Source organism: Nilaparvata lugens, chromosome 13 (genome assembly GCF_014356525.2).
Source record: "Nilaparvata lugens isolate BPH chromosome 13, ASM1435652v1, whole genome shotgun sequence".
Classification (NCBI taxonomy): Eukaryota; Metazoa; Arthropoda; class Insecta; order Hemiptera; family Delphacidae; genus Nilaparvata; species Nilaparvata lugens.
The window spans coordinates 2,921,645-2,945,598 of NC_052516.1; the positions used below are offsets into that span (position 1 = coordinate 2,921,645).

The following is a 23,954-nucleotide window of genomic DNA, read 5'->3' on the forward strand; positions in this document are numbered from 1 at the left end:
AAATTCTTGAGTTTTACTAATTTTAACTGTTTTATATTCATATCCTTTCCCATACCGCATCCCCTTACCCATATCCATCCCCATATCCATTCCCTTACCCATAACCGCACCCGGGCAACTGGAGACGGAGATCGATAATGATGATGATCCTTTCCCATAAGGTTGTAAGAATGTATACAGAGTATCTGATAAGTTACTCCCTATTTTTATAAATTAGCATTATTATTATTGACCGAGCGGAGTGAGGTCTAAGATTCAAGTCGACGGTTTGGCATTTTTCTTAATGTTGAAATGTTTTTATGTTGCGCATTTACGGCGAAACGCGGTAATAGATTTTCATGAAATTTTGACAGGTACGTTCCTTTTTTAATTGCGCGTCAACGTATGTACAAGGTTTTTGGAAATTTTGCATTTCAAGGATAATATAAAAGGGAAAAGGAGCCTCCTTCATACGCCAATATTAGAGTAAAAATCAGACTATAGAATTATTCATCATAAATCAGCTGACAAGTGATTTCACAGATGTGTGGAGAAGCCAGTCTATTGCTGTATTTCCATAAGGTCTTTAGTTTCAATCAGGTACTTGCAAAGACCTTAAAGATGCAAGGTCTTTGGGTACTTTAAGGTCTTTGGGTACTTGTGGATGAGAATACTACGTGAGGTCTACTGTTCACAGAACAACTACTAGTTATTTATTTAATCATTCAGAATGACACAACTTACAGAAACGTACCACAGGCTTATATATGAGGATGTATAGAATTCATTCCTTGATTTGGATCAAGTTCATAGATCAACCTATGATAACTTTATTAGAAAATACATCTCATCAGAAATATACGGTCAGATTCTTGAGTTTTGCTAATTTTGACTGTTTTATATTTACATCCTTTCCCATAAGGCTCTAAGAATGTATACAGAGTATCTGATAAGTCACTCCCTATTTTTATAAATTATTATCATTTTTTAAATCAGCAATGGTCTCTATACATCCTGATATAGCCTTATTTATTTATTTAATAATTTATAATTACACAACTTACAGAAAAGTACCACAGGCTTATAAGCCCAAAACGGTTCCCATTCTAATTTATACAACAGTCCAATTGTTGCTAGGTTATGTGTCACTTCAACATTCTTCAATTACACTGTTCAATGTTCAATTCAAAACACACAAAAATCAGTTTTAAATTAAAAAAATACTTCTAAATTGAATTAAATTCATTACAAATAGTTGGGAAATTCCAAACTCTGAAAAAAACTATAAATTTTGAGACCGAAATGACATACACACTTTTATGGGAAAGAATGTATATATAAAATGATCAAAATTAATAGAATGAAATCATGTACTGTATTCATTATGAATGTATTTTTCTAATAAAGTACTCATAGATCCAAGAGATGATCTAAATCGTTCAGTAAATCAGGTATGTACTCTACAGAGTGTCTGATAAGTCACTCCCTATTTTTATACAGCTATAATTTCTTTATTTATGAACAAATTTTGTTAGAACTACATTTGTTAGTTAGAGCACTCCTTGAGGTTGTGTTTAACACCAATTTTCATTTGTTTCAGTTTAGAAATACCCCCTCTCTTGACTGTGAAGGAACGAGCCAAAATAGCAGCTCGTTATGAGATCTGGGGATCTGTGGTGCGAGTACAAAGGTGGTGGAGGGCTGAACAAGGGATCCATGCAACTCTGGATGCAAAACTGTTGAAAATTGCCATCACAAATTACTAACAACAGGGAGTGTCGCAGATGCAAGACAATCAGGAAGACCATTAACGTCAAGGACAGCAGTGAATGTTGACAGAGTTCGAGAAATGTTCATGAGGAACCCTAAGAAATCACTACATCAAGGATCTCGTGAAAGTGGTCTTTCACGTTACTCTGTTGCAACGATTCTTGAGAAAGATCACAGTTTTTTAAAACATGGAAACCACGAGATCCTTGACGCAGTGATTTCTTAGGATTCCTCATGAACATTTCACGAACTCTGTCAACATTCTCTGCTGTCCTTGACGTTGATGGTCTTCCTGATCGTCTTGCATCAGCGACACTCCCTGTTGTTAGTAATTTGAAATTGCAATTTTTAACCGTTTTTGCATACAGTGTTGCTTGGATCCCTCGTTCAGCACTCCACCACCTTTGTACTCGCACCACAGATCCCCAGACCTCATAAGGAGCTGCTATTTTGACTCGTTCTTCCACAGTCAAGAGAGGGGGCATTTCTAAACTGAAACAAATGAAAATTGGTGTTAAACACAACCTCCATAAGTGCTCTATCTAACAGATGTGGTTGTAACAAGATTGGTTCGTAAATAAAGAAATGTTAGCTGTATAAAAATAGGGAGTGACTTATCAGACACCTGTAGAGTACATACCTGATTTACTGAACGATTTAGATCAATCTCTTGGATCTGTAAGTACTTTATTAGAAAAATACATTCATCATGGAAACAGTATATGGTTTCATTCATGAGTTCTACTAATTTTGATCATTTATATATATATATATATATATATATATATATATATATATATATATATAAAGTTCAATTCAAAAGTTCAGATTTAAAAGTTCAATTCAAATCGTACAGTAAATCAGCAATGGCTCTATACAACCTGATACAGCCTTATGGGAAAGGATTATATAAAATCCTTTGATTATTTTATATAATCCTTTCCCATAAGGCTGTATCAAGATGTATAGAGGCCATTGCTGATTTACTGTACGATTTGAATTGAACTTTTAAATCTATGAGTAATTGTCTAGAAAAATACAATAAGCCTTTTTTTATAAAATAGAATTATAGTACCCTTTAGAATTGATAAAATAATAAAACAAGAATACAAATTGTATTATTATTCTATCAATTTTAAAGGATACTATAATTCTATTTTTAAATACAAGAAAGGAGCCCTGAATGTATTAATTTTAAACAATTAGCCTTATTAATTCAACTAATTACCTTAACAAGTTGATTTAATCACCAAGTTGTAAGTTTAGTTTACTTCACTTTTCAAAATAGGTTTATTTTTGTTTATAATACTCTAGATTAGATTACCTTTGGTGGCAGAAATAGAACAGCATTAGGTCTTATGGAAGTATTCACACGTTTTCATTCTGGCCTTGTGTGAACACTGCCATAAAAACTAATGAGTTTTTTCCTCCCAACAGAGCAGAAATACATTGGAAAACAGGGTCTTACCTCCACAACTATTTGATAAAAATTCTCCACTCTTCATCAGAATTTTTTGAGACCTGTTTTAAATTACTCAGGTATTTGGCAACGGTATGAATTGAACAGATTTCTTTACTGCATCTATTTGTTCTGGCGTACAGTAGTCCTCCAAGAAAACTTTCGCCAGATTTGAGAGTCTCGGATTTGGACTATCAGCGAAGAGTAGCATGCACTGAATTATTTGTGGGCTCGTAATTGCTGAAAAATGAGAACAAATTTGAGGTCAATACGATGATAGAATAAGTAGGATGTTCAGGAATATTAGTACTATTTTTAATTGACAAAAAAATCTGGTGTGGCGCACTCACACAACTTTCCTTGCCGTTATGAAAATTGATCACCTGACGCTAGTGTTCACGCGCATCTCAAGTCTACTATTCAAAGCTCCAAGCCAGCTGGAGACAGGACAATAACGCTGGAGACACACGAAGTCTGCAATCTCTTAATAGTGAATGATTCAATAGAATCAACAGTTGCCAACAGTTTGCAATTGAAATAATATCATTTTCTTGAATTTCGTGCTTATTTTAAATTTTAGGTGAAAGTGTTACTAAACATTAATTGTAAAGATTTTCATGCTTAATCTTTTTCACTTTGATTGTTTTGTTTAAATTGTATCTGAAGCCTGATAATTGGGAATCTTGAATCAAACTTTGCATAGATGGGGCGGAGCTCCTTAAATTTTTACAGATATGGGACTTGTGGCAGTTGATATAGCTTATTAATGACTATTTTAGGTATAAATTTGATCAAAATCGTTGAAGCCGTTTTCCAGAAAATCGCGAAAAACCCTGTTTTTTACAACATTTTTGCCATTTTATCCGCCATCTTGAATTGCATTAGATCGAAATTGTTCGTGTCGGATCCTTATATTGTAAGGACCTTAACTTCAAAATGTCAAGTCATTCCGTTAATTGGGAGATGAGATATCGTGTACACAGACGCACATACACTCATACACTCATATACACACACACACACACACACACACACACACACACACACACACACACACACACACACACACCCATACAGACCAATACCCAAAAACCACTTTTTTGGACTCAGGGGACCTTGAAACGTATAGAAATTTAGAGATTGGGGTACCTTAATTTTTTTTGGAAAGCAATACTTTCCTTACTATGGTAATAGGGCAAGGAAAGTAAAAATATTTTGGAAGATACCTTACCAGGTTTAGATTCGTTGGTAACTAAATACATCAGAATAGTGATACTGGATTCAACAGTTTGTTCGTCCTTAGAACTGAGACATCTTGAAACCGCCTCTATACCTCCATTAGCAATAACATACTCTTTGGTTTCAGGATCTGCAAAATAAACGGTGAATTTCATTATTTAGACTCAGGAAAAATAATTACCAATAGAAAATACCTCAAAAACAATAATCACCAGTATTATTGTCAATTATCACAGCATAATTTTGGTTATAATTATTGTTAATTATCACAGCATAAGATTACTATAGTGAGGTCCACGTTATAATGGCTGTGGAAAAAGATAGAAGAACAGCGTTGCTGATTCTTTGCATGGCCAGATTATATTCCTATATTGTTGAAATACGATCTGGGAACAAAGCAAAGCGAGAAAGAGATAGCGCTATCTGCTTTGTTGAATGATAGACAAGGATAGCAACACCAATGTTAATCAAATACTGTCATTATAACGTGGACCTCACTATAGTTTATAATACTGCATACCTAATTATTGCTCCTGAGCAAGAAACAAAAATTACCAGTATTTATTGTTAATTATCACAGCATAATTTTGGAAAAATTACTAGTTTATAGTACTGTATGTTTTCAATATTTACATAACTTGAACCCGGTTGCACAAAAGTCTATTAACTTTTGATCCCTAATAAATGCCATGATTGCCAATCAGAGAAGCCTTCTTAGAAAAAAACATTCTCAGATTGGTTCATCTGGTATTTAATTATGATTGATGGAATAACAGGATTTTGTGCAACCGGGCCTAAGAGCCTATCTAATATATATTTGGACTGTTGTATAAATTTAAATAAATAGGCTTAAGATTGTTGTGTCTTAGCCAGGGCAAAAACACATGAGGTGTTTTTTCAGGCATTGTACGACATGACGGAAGCTCTACACATGAGCCCATCATTCTCTTCTAAGAAAAAAATTAAATCAAACAATTAAACGAATGATTATTACTATCACAATAGGGTTATACTTTTCTATTCTCCAATGGTGAGAATATAAAAATGCACCATTTACAATCTCAGACTCAATTTTTGGTTCATCCTTTTTTTTAACAACGATTGGCTGATTGGCTCTGATCGGGTGTCCTGTTGTACCGACTTGTCTGAAAAAAAACGCCTCATGTGTTTCGGCCCTAAGGCTCCGATTACATCAAGCCAATAATCTCTCGGACCAATTTCAAGCCACCAATCTCTTAAACCAATTTCAAGCCATCGAACTGTTGGACCAATTTCAAGTCACCAATCTCTTAGGCCAATTTCAAGCCCCTAAGTGTCTAAGTGAGTCAGAGAGCATTAGACTTCTAACTGCGCTCATTACACTTGACCACCAGATTTTGGTGAGCGGGCTGGTGTCTCACTCGAGTCACTCAAACCGGTGGCCAACCCTGCTGTCTCATAAGTGTGCCATCATACTCTACATTCGGCCTCCAATCGTTGCTCTCTGGCAACTCACTGGTGGCCAAATATAATATGAGCCTATAAGTTTCACCAAAGTAATTACGGCACAATTATAAAATTAATGAATCAATTACTCAGTCCATGTAATATTGTGTTATGGAACATATATTCAACATAACTTAACATTAGCTAACCTTATCTAAAATAAGCCAAACTAACCTAAGTTAACCTAACCTAACATTAACTTACCTAAAACTATATTACAGAGTCCAGCCGCTGCAAATCTTACTAGTACAGGGTCATCATCATTTAGAGTATCTAAGAAAACATTGATAATAGAATTTTCCTTCAGGTAGCCATAGTTGATGGGATCATAAGCAAAGTTTGCCAAGTTCGCCAGAGTTTGTTGCTTCATTTCTGCAAAAATAAAATAGTTTGGAATAAGCTAACAAAGGATTCTACTTTAAATAGCCGATGAAACATCAAATATGGTTCAAAGTTTATAAAATTGATCTGGAATCCATCCTAGCAACTTTATGTTTATGGTTTCAAGTTCAAGTTTCAACCTGAATTTTGAGCATTATCTTCTTAAAACATTATTATAAATATGTTGGAATCAAGATAATTACCTTGAGATGGTGTCGTATTGAATTCATTGACTAGTAGCTTCAAAAACTCCTGTCGTTCAGGTTTATTTTTACTGGTTCTCTGCTTCAATGATTTGAACGTGCTAAACATTCTGACTAAAACTTTGCAAAACGTGATATAAAGTTTGAAAACTATGTTGGAAGGAAGTTTGATTCTTTAGAACTCCCTTTCCAATCGCATTTATTCCTAAAAATTAATAAATTCGTTAAAACAACAAGCCGTCACACATGCAGCAAAGACATAACCTCAAAATTGAAAATCGAACGAACGTTCTTCGATAGTCGATCTTTAATCGAATTGATTACGAGGTCGATAGGACTTCGATACTAGTCGCGGGGTAATTTAAACAGTACAAACAGAGGTACCCGTAAAATCACTCGTATTGTGGCTGTTATAAATTAATATACCGTAATTTAAATTTTCTTAAAATATCATCATCATATTGTAAGCTACCATTATAAATCATAGTTTCCACGTTTAGCCAAGTACTTGTCTCATAAAAAAGTAAAATGTCTTGATAATCCCAAACTTCAATTTCGTTTTTCATATTCATATTGCGGCTTACATTATTTTCCGATCCATGAAATTAAGTAATGCTAAAGAGTTGTAGAGATATTTTCTTCCTAAATCCATTGATGCATAGTTTTTATTGCGAGTAATTGAAATATTATTGAGTATAGCTCTTTTGTCATGTGAGAAGCTAAACCACTATGAGGATATTCACTTGAAATACTGTCAGCATTTCTTGATGAATCTATATTATATTCAAGTTGCAAATGACAACAAATTCACAGTCAATATTGCTTTTTGTCTGGAAAAATTGAATAACATAAAAACTTACGATAGCATTCATACATTGCTCACAGTCTGAAATGAATTTCACTTTAGCGTAGGCTATAGACAGAGAAATCATTATTCTTTGAAACTTTTTTCCATAATCTGTAACTTACAACTTTCCATAATCTGTACTGTAACTAAGTGAGTTCCAAGCTACACAAATCGTGGTCAATCTTCAATCAATCTCAATTTAAACAATCAATGATCAATCAATACTGTAGAATGGAATATTACAGCCAGAGAGAAGTTAATACTTCTATAAATTCAGATGGAAATTACTGAGATATTGCAATTATTCAAATGCTAATGAATCAATAATGATCACTGAACGAAAATCCAAATTAAATGGTGTGATTTAAATTAATGCAGAATTTCCATCTAGCTGTTTACCCTGTTGTCAATATTTGCAGTAGCAAAAGTCTTCGGGGTGAATTACAGCATTTAATTTGGATTTTCGTATAATAATAATTATTACTTCTATAAACTATTCGTTCTGTAAAATATCTATGTTACAGCCAACAAACTGTATCAGACTCTACACGTTAATAAGATAATTTAACGTACATTATTTTCTTGGTCAGTTCTTTTTCCATGACTGCTTCTCAAAATCTCAATAATGAATTATTCTCCTATTTGGCCCTCCAGCATCAGACAGGTAGGTAGAATCAAAAGAGCTGAGGCGCCAGAAAATAGAAAAAGAGAACAAATACAAGAACTAAGAGAAGGGAGTGAAAAAGAAGGAGAGAAAGACACTATAGCGAAGAAAAGGTCAATTCAAGAACTAAGAGAAGAAAAAGAAGGAGAGAAAGACAATATAGTGAAGAATCCGTTGATGGAAGAATTATTGGGTGGGGGAGACGAAAAGAACAAAGTAGTGGAGTGGTTCACAAGGAGAAGATAAAGGAGGAGAAGTGATTAGAGACAAAGGAAGAAGACAAAGAGGAACAAAAAGGAACAGAGGAACAAAAAGAAGCGAAAATGGAAGATAAGAACAAAGATAAAGAGGATGAAGAAGTGATTAGGAACGGAGAAAGAAGACAAAGAGGAACAAAAAGGATCGAAGTATTGATAAAGGATCAAAAAAGAAACAAAGATCAACTCATTCAAACAAACATTCAAATACATTTGAATGCAGTCTTCATTGTTCCGCTATATTATAAGAACAAGAACAAGAAACGATAGTAAATGACATAATTTATGTACCTAATATACTACACTACAGCTTATATCACAGGAATAATACATAAAACAAATAAATAATTATGAATTATTATAGAAAAGAATTATTACTTCCTTATCCCTTCTATTTATTTTTTGGTAGAGAGTTAGTGGGGAGGATATTTTTAATATTCTTTCCGAAGAATGGACATTGATATGTCCAAAGCTCCGCCAATTTATGTAGATGCATAACAATATGATTATTATCTATAGTTATTATATTACAAACTGCTTTTTCATATCATATACAGTTCAATAATTATTTTCTTAGTCTATATTATGTAAATTCATCTATAATTTTGCTGTATTGTAAGCTATTGTATATAAGTGTATAAGCCAGTATATATTGTAATCTACATAAATAAAGTACTCAATCAATCAATCAATCAATTTATTGCAATTATGGATGAATGTCCTAGCTTATATCACAAGAATTATACATAAACCAAATAAATAATGAATTATTACAGAAAATAATTACTTTCTTCTTCCTTATTCAATGGAATTATGGATACATGTCCTCATAATATGCTCTATTCTCCTATTATTTGAGATTTCATTATTTGATACGATATGTTGGAGAATATAATATGAAATATAGACTTCTAGCAAGTTTAATACTGTAACAATATTCTAGTACACTTTATATTCTACCTTTTGTTCTGAATATAACCACTGATAATGATTCTATCAGAGAGAATAGAATATAACCATAGAGTGGCCTTGCCAATACCGGTTCTACAGCGGACTAGTGAGACAAACCCCCCAACTCCTTATGGACCTTCCTCGCCCGGTGGTCTGGTAACCCTATGTTGCACGGGCTTCGTAAATAATTCATAACTCAAGTTCAAATCATCATATTAAAATTGAATTGACTTCTATGGCTTTGTCAAATCATGCTCTACAAGTAATGTGATATACTATTTCATTGTAACTATCATATTTTCTAAGTTATTGTTTACAAATCAAAATCGTGTATAGTATTTGGTGATTGCGCGCATCTTTATTCTCTTCAATGAATTCTTATGATAGATTTTAATGGAAGAAGTATTGGATAAAGTTTATAGTACTAGTAAGATCTTTAATTTTCTTTATGATACCATTAAATTTTTAATAGAAGAACAGCAGATTAATGCGTTGAAGATCGGAAATAATAATTAGCCAAGCATAAAGGCTTTTAATAGGCTTCGTAAATCATCCATAACTCAAGTTCAAATCAGAATATTGAAATAAAATTGAAGTCGATGGCTTTGTGTAATCATACTCTACGAGGATTACCGTGATTTTTTCATCGTAATTATCATGATTTCTACGTTATTTGTTGACAAATCTAAACATTATAATATTATTGATATTCGCGTGCATTTTTATTTTCTTCAATAACCTTTTGTGATAGAATTTATGGTTTGAAATGAGAATTAATTAATAGAATTCATTGAACTTATTGAGATCTTTCAATTAATGTATAATTCAGATTCATGCATGTTTAAATACAATGACAAATTTACCTTTCAATTGTTCTCCAGTAATCCAATAATCCAGAAGAAAATGATGTACTCTTCCTAGGTCATGACTTTTGATAAGTTTTCATTCACACAATTTAGTTAAACCATTAGTTTCTATATACATATTATACACTATACACAATATTATTCGAACCACCCTCAATCACTCAAAAATCATTGATTTGATGATTCAATGACTCAAAGTCATTTGTCTTGTGAACAATATTATTGCCCTTAAAATGAGTTAGTTTTTTGAGTTTTTGCCTTATTTTCTGCTCTTCAATGTTTTCATTTTTGTTCCGAATATATTTTTTTATCCTTATTGAAAAGTAGATTTTGCCTACGGTTTCAATCAACCAGTCCCTATGGTTGTCTTCTTGCAAATCGAAGTGAGGTGAGTCCGGAAAATATTCAAATCCAAGGAACGCATCAGAAGTTTATTTGTATAATAGCTCATGCTACTTGGTAGTTTTGGCTTCAGGGAGGATATTTTGAAGATGTTTTCGCAAATCTTACAAATTCTGTTTACATCATATGAGGGCTGAACTAAACCACCTCGATTTTTGATTGAAATCAGATTCAATTTTATTAATGAGAACGTTTCTATGAATACGTGATGTTTACATGAAGTGAGAGAGTATAGAATAATGTTTATTTGCAAACACTATTCAACTGATATTGGAATGTTTACACAGGGCAAAAGCCTTTAATAGCCTTCATGCTTGGCTAATTATTACTTCCGATCTTCAACGCATTAATCTGCTGTTCTTTGATCATAAAATTAATGGTAGACATACATAGAATTGGAGATCTCAACTAGTACTATAAACTACTGTACATCCAATACTTTTTCCATCGAAAGCTAACATAAAAATTCATTGAAGAGAATAGAGATGCACGCAATCACCAAATACTAGACAATTTTGAATTGTTAAATAACTTGAAACATATTATAGTTACGATGAAATAGTATACAACATTACTTGTAGAGCATGATTTGACAAAGCCATAGAAGTCAATTTAATTTTAATATTATAATTTGAACTTGAGTTATGAATTATTTACGAAGCCCGTGCAACATAGGATTACCAGACCAGCCGGGCGAGGAAGGTACATAAGGAGTTGGGGGGTATTGTCTCACTCCGCGCTACTGCAAGGCCGCTCTAGTCTATTCTATTCTCTCTGGATTCTATAGTGAGGTTCACGTTATAATGACAGTGGAGAAAGATAGGAGAATAGCGATGCCGATTCTCTGCATTAATAAATTATATTTCTACACTGTCAAAAACAAAATTGGCATCGTTGTGGACCTAGAAAAGGATAGTACCACCGGCTTTGTCGAATGATAGACAAGGATAGCAAAACCAAAGATGATCAAATACTGTCATTATAACGTGGACCTCACTATATAACCAAAGTTTGGTATTTTTTCAACAAATCTTGTACACTCTTATAATTGTACCACACAATTTTGTGATACAATATAGAATAAAGCTACAGCGTAATAGAGCTACTTGTATACGTGTAAAGAGTATAAGAGAATAATATACTCCAGTTATTTACTTTAGAGTAGCTGTAATTATCTGCTACTCTTTTAGTAAATCACTTACATAAATTTCATTTTGTATGAATATTGCTAATTGTTAAAGCTCTATTACATTATTATTAATAATAGGGGAAAATGCACATTGCACAAAGCACAAGATACTGAGCTCTATATTACTAGAGTAATTTAGAATACTAAGAATAAACTAAAGTAATAAATACTAAGTAATCTTAGAATACTAAGGATTCCGTGGAGGAGGAGGAGGAGTAGTAGGAGTGGGAGGATGAGGATGAGAGGGAGTGGGAGGAGTAGAGTGAGAAGGAATGTGTGTGTCAGAGAAAAAGAGAGCCGAAAGAAAAGAAATATATGCTTCTCTTTCTCATTCTTCTTCTTCTTCATCCTTTTCTTTCTTCTACTCCCCCACCAACAACTCCCACTCCTCCTCCGACTAGTATTCATCTAATCTCCTTCTTCTTCTACTTCTTCATCTTCTTCTTCACCTACAACTTGGTTCCCTCCAACAACTTTGTCCTGTCCTTTGTCTCTACCTGCTTCTTCTTTCTCTCACTCACTCGCACACTCACTCACTGGCTCTTTCTCATTCCATCGGTCACTGTCTCACACACACACACACACTCACTCACCCATTCTCTCACAAACTCTCTTCCAACCTCTCACTCAACCACCATCATTCTCTCCTCGCACACTATCTCTCTCTAACCATCTCTCTTCACCAACACAAAATAATTCCAGCATGCACTCTCACTCCCACAAACCCCTCTCGGAGTGAAGTCTGAAGAGGGAGGGACCTCTCTATTATTATAGGTTACAATAACTGGTTTCTTTCTTTCATTCCTTCTATACGTTCTTCCAGTTCTGAAGAGAGAGACTATGATGATGATGATGATGATGATGATGCCCCAAGCGTCTTCAAGAAATGGCGCCAAATTGAACCAGTCAGATTCAGTTTTTAGACTATTGTAGACTTTGAAACTTTTGTTAGCTTGAAGATTCTTTGGAAGTGTTGAAGATTTTAAGTACTGTATAAAGTTGTTTGAAGTTGGACTACTGTAGTATAAAAGATAAATCAAAGTACTCTGCTTCAAATATATACGGATGATATCCTCTGATTTTAAATTACCACCCATGAATATAACACTAACTTTCTAACAAGGATCTAATATGAAACACTACATTGACTACGAATAATTATTTTCAAAAATTTCTAAAACTAGATCTTTGTACTTCATAGTAGACATGCATGGAGTAAGCGTATAAGACAGTATAAGAAGCCCTTAGTTTAAGTTTTTACTTTCCTTGCCCTATTACCATAGGTAAGGAAAGTATTGCTTTCCGAAAAAAATAAAGGTACCCCAATTTCTAAATTTCTATAAGTTTCAAGGTCCCCTGAGTCCAAAAAGTGGTTTTGGGGTATTGGTCTGTATGTGTGAGTTTGTGTGTGTATGAGTGTATGTGCGTCTGTGTACACGATATCTCATCTCCCAATTAACGGAATGACTTGAAATTTGGAACTTAAGGACCTTACACTATAAGGATCCGACACAAACAATTTCGATCAAATGCAATTCAAGATGGCTTATAAAATGGCGAAAATGTTGTAAAAAACTGGGTTTTTCGCAATTTTCTCGAAAACGGCTTCAACGATTTTGATTAAATTTATACCTAAAATACTCATTGATAAGCTCTATCAACTGCCACAAGTCCCATATCTGTAAAAATTTCAGGAGCTCCGCCCCATCTATGAAAAGTTTGATTTTAGATTCTTAATTTCAGGCTTCAGATACAAATAAACAAAAAAATTCAAGTGGAAAAGATTGAGCATGAAAATCTCTACAATTAATGTCTAGTAACATTTTCACCTAAAATGAAAATAAGCTTGAAATTCGAAAAATGTGATTATTCAATTGCAAACTGTTGGCAACTGTTGATTCTATTAAATCGTTCACTATGAAGAGATAGCAGACCTCGTGTGTCTCCAGCGTTGTTGTCCTGTCACCAGCTGGCTCAGATCTTTGAATAGTAGACTTGAGATGCGCGTGAACACTAGCGTCAGGTGATCAATTTTCATAACGGCTAGGAAAGTTGTGTGAGTGCGCCACACCAGATTTTTTGCTTTGTACGAGATGTGCCAATGAATGATTTATGAAAATGATTCATGCATTTGATAATGAAATATGTCCACAGACAACTTGTATCTGTAGTATGACTATTTATTTATTTATTTATACGTGGATACAATAACAAATCATATAAATATGATTGGGAAGGAGCTACAGGCTTGGCCCAAAACTATTCTATTCCCAAATTTTGATTACATGTCCAAAAAATAGGTTATGTTTCTTCTGTAAGAAGTTCAAGCTCAACTTTCGTCCAAAAATAAATATGAGATGCAAATTTTAAATTTAGAAAAATTAAAACACCAAATTATAGTTGAATATTACACTTAATTATCACTGCACATTGTATTAATTAAGTTATTTTATGAATTTTGAAGCCAAAAATACAAACAAATTCTCACTAAGAACTATGTCTACGTTTTCTAAACTTTAGCGTGTCAACTATTGAAAGCCACAATTCCACTAGAAAATTTGAACAAAGAAGTAGTGTCTCAACGAAATCCCACAAATTCACTACTGGATAACCATCCGCTTCTCATTAAATTTCTCATAATTTCACACACTCCCCAAGGTACCCATTAACAAAACCGATAACAATACACAGTAATAATCATTTTGTTAATTATTTGTGAAATCTACAGCCGTTGCAAGAAATTAATGGGTGGCGAAAGTTTTAATAACTGCCAGAGAGAGAAGACAGCTTTGTTATTGTATAAGCTTTGCTACTCCTTTGTTCTAGAGCAGTCCAGTGTGGACTACATTGCAGTTCATTTCGAACTGACAGCATCACTTATGAATAACATCCATATGCTTCCCATTTGAACAATGCTGACAGAAGTTTTCAAGTGCATTTCACTCGAAAAAACATAACATACACAATTGACTGTAATTAGTATTGTATTCTAGTATATATATACTCTTCTAGTTCATGGAAGCATGGAACATACTAATGTTAGTATATATATATTCTTCTGGAACACGGTTCATACTCATGGTAGTATAATATATATTCTAGTTGACCGAGCGAAGTGAGGTCTAAGATTCAAGTCGGTGGTTTGGCATTTCTCTTAATGTTTAGATGTTTGAATGTTTATATGTTGCGCATTTACGGTGAAACGCGGTAATAGATTCTCATGATAAAATTAGTAGAATTGATGGTGATGTTGTGAAATCTCTCCATAATAAGAAAACAAAGATATTGTCAAATTTCACTAAAAATTTATTAAAAACTTTAAAACAGAACCATGGTTTCACGTAGTTAACCAACGCATCATCAGCTGTACTGAGGAATGAGGATACAGAACCATTCTAACCTAATCTTAGTAGTCTAGAGCTCCTAAATAATTGGGTGGCAATAACTAAAGTAATGAAAGTAATGAATATTATACATGATATCAAAATATATACACCTTTGTAATTATTTTCTAGGTAAAATTAAATTTTCTTTCAGTAAAAGGGATGATTTTTTTCTTTTTTTTATGACCACTCTATACAGCTGGTCTTTACTTGTCTCTGATTGGAGACTGTCTATCATGTCTTTGGTATTTGGCTTGACAATCTATAGGCTATTTGAGAAAAAATACTTGAATATATATTTCAAGTATATTTGAAATATAACCTTTCAAGTAAATTTTTTCTCAATAGCCTATAGATTGTCAAGCCAAAAACAAAGACATGATAGACAGTCTCCAAGTCAGAGAACAGAGTAACAGACCAGCTGTATAGAGTGGTCATAAAAAAAAGAAAAAATCATCCCTTTTACTGAAAGAAAATTTAATTTTACCTAGAAAATAATTACAAGGTGTATATATTTTGATATCATGTATAATATTCATTACTTTGATTACTTTAGTTATTGCCACCCAATAATTATTTAGGAGCTCTAGACTACTAAGATTAGATTCTCATGAAATTTGATAGCTATGTTCCGTTTTAAATTGCGCGTCGACGTATATACAAGGTTTTTGGAAATTTTGCATTACAAGGATAATATCAAAGGAAAAAGGATCCTCCTTCATACGCCAATATTATAGTGAAAATCAGACTATAGAATTATTATTCATCATAAATCAGCTATCTAGTGGACTGTAATACTACCCGTTCAAAAACATCGAATATGTTGAAAATGTATATTCCATCAACGTAGTAGACAGTTGCAGCCAGACCTGATAACAGCGCTCACACTCACATTCGGAGAGGACACGTCACGGTACGATAGGACAGAAAGCTCTATGTTTATTTAGAATTTTTTCTAGACATTTTAAATTGATGATAAATTATTTATTAATTTTTGAGAAAACATAACAACAGGTCAATGTAACTTACTGAGCGTGAGGTCTACTGTTCACAGAACTACTAGTATATAGTATATAATCTTCTATAGTGAGGTCCACGTTATAATGGCAGTGGAGAAAGATAGGAGAACAATGTTGCCGATCCTCACTGTCTTGTCAATGCCTTCTATAGACGGTAGCTGATACAGGTTTATTGATGTAATATTAACTGTTCATTCTCGTTTAAAATAATCAATTATATTCTATGAGGCAATAAATTATATTTTTCAATAATTTCATAATGAATTTTCATAATAAGGATGAAATATTTTGTTAATTAATTATTAATTCTACATTGTTAAAAGACGATCTGGCAACAGAGCAAAGCGAGAAAGAGATTGCGCTATCCGCTTTGTTGAATGGATAGACAAGGATAGCAATATCATTGCTAATCAAACACTGCCATTATAACGTGGACCTCACTATAGTACATGGTATATACTCTAGTATATATTTTGTTAATTAATTATCAATTCTACATTGTTAAAAGACGATCTGGCAACAGAGCAAAGCGAGAGAGAAATAGTGCTATCCGCTTTGTTGAATGAGACAAGGATAGCAATACTATTGCTAATCAAACACTGGCCATTATAACGTGTACTTCACTATAGTACATGGTATTTATACTCTAGTATATATTTTAATTAATTATCACTACATTGTTAAAGACAATGTGGCAACAGAGCATTACAGAGAGAGATGGCGCTATCCGTTTTGTTGAATGATAGACTAGTAGTTCTGTGAACAGTAGACCTCACGCAGTATTCTCATCCACAAGTACCTGATTGAAACTATAGACCTTATGGAAATACAGCAATAGACTGGCTTCTCCACACATCTGTGTAATCACTTGTCAGCTGATTTAATATGATGAATAATTCTATAGTCTGATTTTAAATCTAATATTGGCGTATGAAGGAGGCTTCTTTTTCCTTTTATATTATCCTTGAAATGCAAAGTTTCCAAAAACCTTGTATATACGTCGACGCGCAATTAAAAAAGAACACACCTGTCAAATTTCATGAAAATCTATAACCGCGTTTCGCAGTAAATGCGCAACATATAAACATTCAAACATTTAAACATTAAGAGAAATGCCAAACCGTCGACTTGAATCTTAGACCTCACTTCGCTCGGTAAATTAATTCTACATTGTTAAAAGACGATCTGGCAACAGAGCAAAGCGAGAAAGAGATAGCGCTATCCGCTTTGTTGAATGATGGACAAGGATAGCAATACCATTGCTAATCAAACACTGCCATTATAAGGTGGACCTCACTATAGTACATGGTATATGATCTTCTAGTACATGGTATATACTCCAGTATATGGTAGACTATATAAATGTGCTGTAATTACACTGATGTACGTTGTACACTGATTCCAGGCACATCAGTAATAATGACGCTGGAACGCTGGAGAAAAGATTTCCAGCAGATTTCGTGATGTTGATGGTTCTCTACTCTCAGCTCTTTGTCTACGTTTTTATTTCTCTTTTTACTTTTGTTCTTCTCATTTGTTATCTTTGTTTTTTCTTACTTCCTTCTTCCTCTGTAGACGGAGTTACTAGTACACAAGTCCTAGTACAAAGTTCATGTGCCAGAAGTTCGACTTTAGGTCATATACATGAGTATTATTATTAAATCCAAATATGTTCGGTTTGTTTTGATTGGGAAATTTGTATTTTCCCGTTTGCTCAACAAAATGTTTCTGTCTTTGGAGTATATTTTCTTTGAAACTTTGCATATTTTTCATGTCCTCAATTATTTTGAAAAAAGAATGGATACACTAAAGACTGATTACAATTATTTTGTCTCTAGTGAGATGGTTCCATGGGGAATACCTGCATGTGATAAAAGAGAATTTTAAACTTTATTATTTATACAATTGGAAACAAATTTCAAATTCCACTAGATAAATCCTATAGGATAACCTATCAGAAATGAAGAGATGAAGTTCTAATCAAGTTGCCATTCACTCCACACATGCACACAAACAACCCTAAAAACAGAGAGAGAGAGAGAGTGAGAATGAAAAGAGAGAAATGATTCAATTGGAGTTCTTCATTCATGCAAGCTACAATATAAATCTGGCTTATACACTTATTTACATTGAATGACAGTTAAGCTAATTATTCAACAAATTTTAAAAAGTAGGTATGATAACTTATTAATCAGAAGATTGAATGCAATTCTAATAACGATAATATTATATTGTGATATTATTATTATTATTATTATTAGAGAAAGAAAGATAGATAGGAAGGGAGTACAAGAAACAAAGGATGACGATAATGAGAAGAATCAAACAGAGAAAGAGTAAAAGAGAAGTGGAGAGAGAGGGAGTGAGAAAGAATAGAGTAAGATACTGATATAGAGACAAGTAAATGCCCTGAGGAGAAAGAGAGAGAAAAAAGAGAGAATATTAGAAGAGAGAGACAAGTTCCTGATGATGATGATTAGGATTTGAGAGAGAGTGTGAGAGAGGAGGTGAAATTAGTGTGTAGGAGAAAGAGAGAAGAGAGAAACTTTTAGAGGAAAGATGGAAGTTTCAGATGATGATGAGAAAAATTAGAAAGAGATAGGATGAAAGGATATGGAAGATATTATGATTGTGTGTGAGTAGTGTGTGTGAGTGTGCAAGAGCGAGTAAGACTGAAAGAGATTGAGTGAGAGAGTGATAGAGAAAGTATGAGTAATAGAGAAAGAGAGTGAGTGAGAGAGTGTTACAGAGAGTATGAGTAAGAGAGTGAGTGAGAGAGAACGATGGTGTGAGAGTAGTAAGAGACTGAAAGAGAGAGTGAGTGAGACAGATAGAGTAGGAGTAAGAGAGAAGAGAAATTTGAAGAGAGAGGAAGAGAGAACTTTGTGAGAAGTGTTCACAAGATCAAGGACCGTCATACTGTAGAGATGTGAGTCAGCTATAGGAACCAGTTTCAACGTTATTATTTTTATTCCAGTGAGAAGAAAGAGATAGAAATACTGTATTCATGAGAAGAAAGGTTCAGCGGTTCATGGAGTCATGAAGTGGCATTTCATGGTGAGTTTCACATTGGATTGTCAGCACTGGTTGGAGTAACATCATTGATACTATTTACAGAGGATTCTGACAGTTTAAATACCATGCCACTTTAGTAAACGAAAATGGACACCCATAAGTTTTGGAACTAAATTCTCAAACATGGAGATTATCTATAATATAATAAAGGAAAGAATTGGCTTATACACGTACGGGATAGGAAATTCACAAAAGACGCATCATCACGTCTCAACTATAGTGAGGTCCACGTTATAATGACAGTATTTGTTCAACTTTGGAATTGCTATCCTTGTCTATCATTCGACAAAGCCGGTGGTACTATCCTTTTCTAGGTCCACAACGATGCCAATTATGTTTTTGACAGTTTTTAACAGGTCCACGTTATAATGACAGTATTTGTTCAACTTTGGAATTGCTTTCCTTGTCTATCATTCGACAAAGCCGGTGGTACTATCCTTTTCTAGGTCCACAACGAAGCCAATTATGTTTTTGACAGTGTAGAAATATAATTAATTAATGCAGAGAATCGTCATCGCTATTCTCATATCTTTAACCACTGCCATTATAACGTGGACCTCACTCTACTCAACTGCTTAACTTGAAATTTTGCATAAAAAAATATTCCTAATCTACCGAGGTTGGTTATTGGCTTATTTTAAATGTTTCAAGATCTCAGTAGATCCAGTTTGTCAAGTTTACAATTAGACCTTTGCGGGGCACGGGTTACCTGTTAGTTATTAATAAATTGGCCTTATTAATAATTGGGGAGTCCGGTCTCACAAGGTGTCAAACTATCAAAAGATAAACCGAAAAAGATAACCTAACACTGTTTCAGAGGTGGAAAATATCCTATTTTTGGATATCAAATTTTACAAATATATCAAAAACTGTTAGGAGATTCTCCAAAAAATCCATGAATACACAGTTCATCAGAAGATTTGACAATAATTTATTTTTTATTCACGTAGTTCGACTTCCAATCCTGCCATTAGCTACGTAAAAATACCAGCCAGAAAATAAAATTTCAGAAAATAAATTGATTTTCTGTTTGGCTTGAAAATGTGCGATACCAGCACAAAACGGACGTCGCCACATCAAAGAATGTGAGTGTTTTTCACTTTAAAGTTTTACAAAATTTAATAGTAATAAAATTTTACTTGAAATCCAACTTGAAAAATATCTTCAGTTTATCCACTATAAAACTATGGTATTTCATTTCATTTCATCAATATTCTTCATTCATTAAACTGTTCATAACATACATAAAATAGTATCAAAATAATGCATAGTGAAATCTTAAAATTAATAAAAACAATATAAAACATGTTAAACCCTTTCATTTAAAACATTTTAAAACTTTTAAAAACATTTTAACAATGTTTTAAACAAAAGACTACATGTAGAAAGAAAAAGAAAAATCGTAGTACCCTTTTTGAAATATTTAATCACATCTATAAAACTAGCCCTATACAGAAAAGAGATAAATTTAATGAGACTACATGTTTTTATATTGTTTTGATTAAATTTAATAAAATAGCCCCTACAAGAGAAGTTATTTTTTTAATCTTAAATTATAATAGTCATGACAACTAGTATGAAACTATCAAACTATAAACTATAAAACTTTTAAATAGTGTTTCCATTGGCTCACAGAGTAACCAAAAGTTTGGAAACAGACAACTAGCTAGAGAAAAAAGGTTCCGAAATGAAGGCATCCTATTGGTCAATCGCTAGGAGTGCTGTGATTGGTTGGTTGTATGATGTAGTCACGATGGGAGGAGCTTCTTTCTCAGTGGAATCAAATGTGACCAATTTGGTAGAAAGAGTTAAAAAACGATATCATGTACAAGCAAGACGAACTTGTGGAATGAAAACATTAAATCGGTTTGAAACTGTATAATACAAGAAAAGAATTTAGAATTTATTGACTTTGAAGGGTTTACTACAATATCAGACACACAAAAACGACTTGTAGTTTGCAGAACAAATATGACTGGCAACTTTACTAAGAATTGGAATCACGTTCCTCTATAGTCTAAATCAAGTAGTTCTGTGAACAGTAGATCTCACGCAGTATTCTCATCCACAAGTACCTGATTGGAACTATAGACCTTATGGAAATACAGCAATAGACTGGCTTCTTCACACATCTGTGTATCACTTGTCAGCTGATTTATGATGAATAATTCTATAGTCTGATTTTTACTCTAATATAGGCGTATGAAGGAGGCTCCTTTTTCCTTTTATATTATCCTTGAAATGCAACATTTCCAAAAACTTTGTACTGTATATACGTCGACGTGCAATTAAAAAAGGAACATACCTATCAAATTTCATGAAAATCTATTACCGCGTTTCTCCGTGAATGCGCAACATATAAACATTCAAACATTTAAACATTAAGAGAAATGCTGAACCGTCGACTTGAATCTTAGAGCTCACTTCGCTCGGTCAACAAAACATGTTTGATTAAAACTAACGTCTTAAAACGAAAGCATTATACATTTTCGTCTGAACAAGGAACTTTTGTCCTATAAATCAAAGTAGTCAGTGTCGTGAAATACACAAAGAAAACATTTTGTGTTGAGAAATAATAACCTCACATACTCCCAAAGAAAATAGAAATATTTTCATATCATTATCCCCTCTGATACTACTGAGAAAAAGCTTCAACTAACTGTAGTATGCCCTATACAATTTTGAAAAATCTAAATTCATATTTTTAGCAGGTATTTAGAAATTTTAGTTGTCATATAAAACATTAGTTTGCTTGCAGGTCAGTTACATGATTTTGTACATGGAAAAGTGTATTATAGAAGTCAATGTATGCATTGACTGCATCATAAGATTTTGCTTTGTCATAACTATATCATAAAAATTGAATCTGGCTGTTTGTGATACTAAACATTTTTGTGATATTGAATAACTTTGTGATATTTGACCACATTTTAGTGTTTTCACTGCGAATAAATATCACTACATCTCACCAAACACTGTGTCAAAATCAGAAGTTGAAAATATCTTATTTTTGGTGTCACGTTGCTAATTTTTAGAACAATCTATCAAGATACATCCACATTTACTATTATTTATTAATACATTGATAGATACAATATAATTCTCAACTATGAATGATTGGGAAAGGAAAAACAGGCTTAAAGCCCAAAACTGTTCCTTTCCCAAATTTAGATAGAAATTGTCCAAAAATAGGTTATGTTTACACTTCATGATTCTTTATGAAACAATATTTTCCGACACATTATACAGTACACACATTGATTCGCCAGTAGGTTACAGCATAGAGAAACAATAGCGTAAGTAAATATCCCATGGTATAGGGCGTTTATGTCGCAACTTTTACTGTTATCTCAAGCCGATTACTGTCGATTATTGTCAATTTTTACTGTTTTGTTGGGGTGAGAGTGTATGAACGGCACAGTATGAGAGACTACGAGCGTCACACAGCTTCACACGGGAAAGAACTACGTGGACTATCGGCTTGAGATAACAGTAAAAATTGCGACATAAACGTCCTATACCATGGGATATCTACTTATTATTTCTCTATGGTTACAGTAACGATATCTCTGTTCCCAAAGTGGATCACTGGGAGTAACTTTCTAAATGTAGCTCTGTTTTGAAAAATGAACTGACAAAGGATGGAGTTCACACACAGCCGAGAAAGCTCCAGAGTAGAAACAAGTCGAGATGAAGTTTGTGATAAATTAGAGAGAGAGAAAGAGTGAGAGTGAGTGAGTAAGAGAGAAAGAATCGTGAGTGAACTTTGTGGAAGAGATTTTGTGGTCATGGAAGTGTATAAGAAGAGGTAGAAGAGGAAGAAGATAAAGAAGAAGAAGGAAGGGGTCATGGTAGAAAGAAAGTTGAAAGACCGGTTCTGGGGGATACGAACGAGGAAGGAGAAGAAGAAGAAGAAGAAGAAGAAGAAGAAGAAGAAGAGGAAGAGGAAGAAGGAGTGGGATAAAGGAAAAGGATTCGTTACCTTCCTCAGGCGAGCTAGCTTTGTAATGTGCTCTTGATTTTGGATGTTGAGGAGAACTTCTTTTGCAGACGATATAACGTTCTGTTGCTATCAAAACTCTCAACTCAAATAAATGGGGTTTCAGCATCATTTTAGGTGAAATAGAATAGATAAATAAGTGATGTGAATTAGTAACAAATAACAAATTTATTGGAAACAATTATTATTTGAATAATCTGTGATCAAACTTATGCTGGACCAAAAAAAACTTCATTAATGTTCTAATATCGGGGCACCGAGCTTCGCTCGTTATTTATTGAACAGAACACAATTCTTTAAAATGATTGGGGAGGGACTAACAGGCACAGCCCAAAACTGTTTCTTCCCCGAATTTCGATTTATACACTATAAATAGGTAGTCTGAAAAGTAGGTTATTTTCCATACACTTGAATACAGGTCCAATTTTCAGTCCATACATTTGAAAACAGAAAATTTCTATTTTAGATTGTTTACAAACCAAATTTAATAACAAAATAGCACTTACTAATCTCTTAAAACTGTAAATAATGATTAACTTGAAAAAATTATGATATAATCTAATTTTTAGAATGATATAGGCCTACAATGTCATGTCAACAAATCAGATTATTTTGATCAAATCGATTAAAATTTCTAGATTGATATTTCTCGTGATATAAGCTGATTGATTGCAAATAGTTGAACAGCTGAACATAATAATTCTGTCTCTCTTCCACACAGCCACTCTCATCTTCTGGTATCGACTGACGACGAAATTATCATCTGTTTTTCCAAGATGAATAAT

At 33.4% G+C, this 23,954-nt stretch overlaps 1 protein-coding gene across 2 annotated transcripts in view; it reads right to left on the reverse strand.

Annotated features, from left to right (window-relative positions):
- LOC111044442 (armadillo repeat-containing protein 7) overlaps positions 1-23,954 on the reverse strand; it is a 37,020-nt gene that overhangs the window by 5,588 nt on the left and 7,478 nt on the right. The window contains exons 1-4 of one of the 2 annotated variants that reach the window (XM_039439582.1): positions 6,517-6,791; positions 6,137-6,304; positions 4,440-4,577; positions 3,218-3,448 (exon numbers count right to left, since the gene is read on the reverse strand). The exons of the other annotated variant lie outside the window; for it this stretch is intronic. Coding sequence (XP_039295516.1) covers positions 3,285-3,448; positions 4,440-4,577; positions 6,137-6,304; positions 6,517-6,625 — 579 coding nt within the window. The 5' untranslated portion in view covers positions 6,626-6,791 and the 3' untranslated portion in view covers positions 3,218-3,284. Of the gene's footprint in view, positions 1-3,217; positions 3,449-4,439; positions 4,578-6,136; positions 6,305-6,516; positions 6,792-23,954 lie in introns of those variants that run through there. 2 annotated transcript variants of the gene reach the window in all.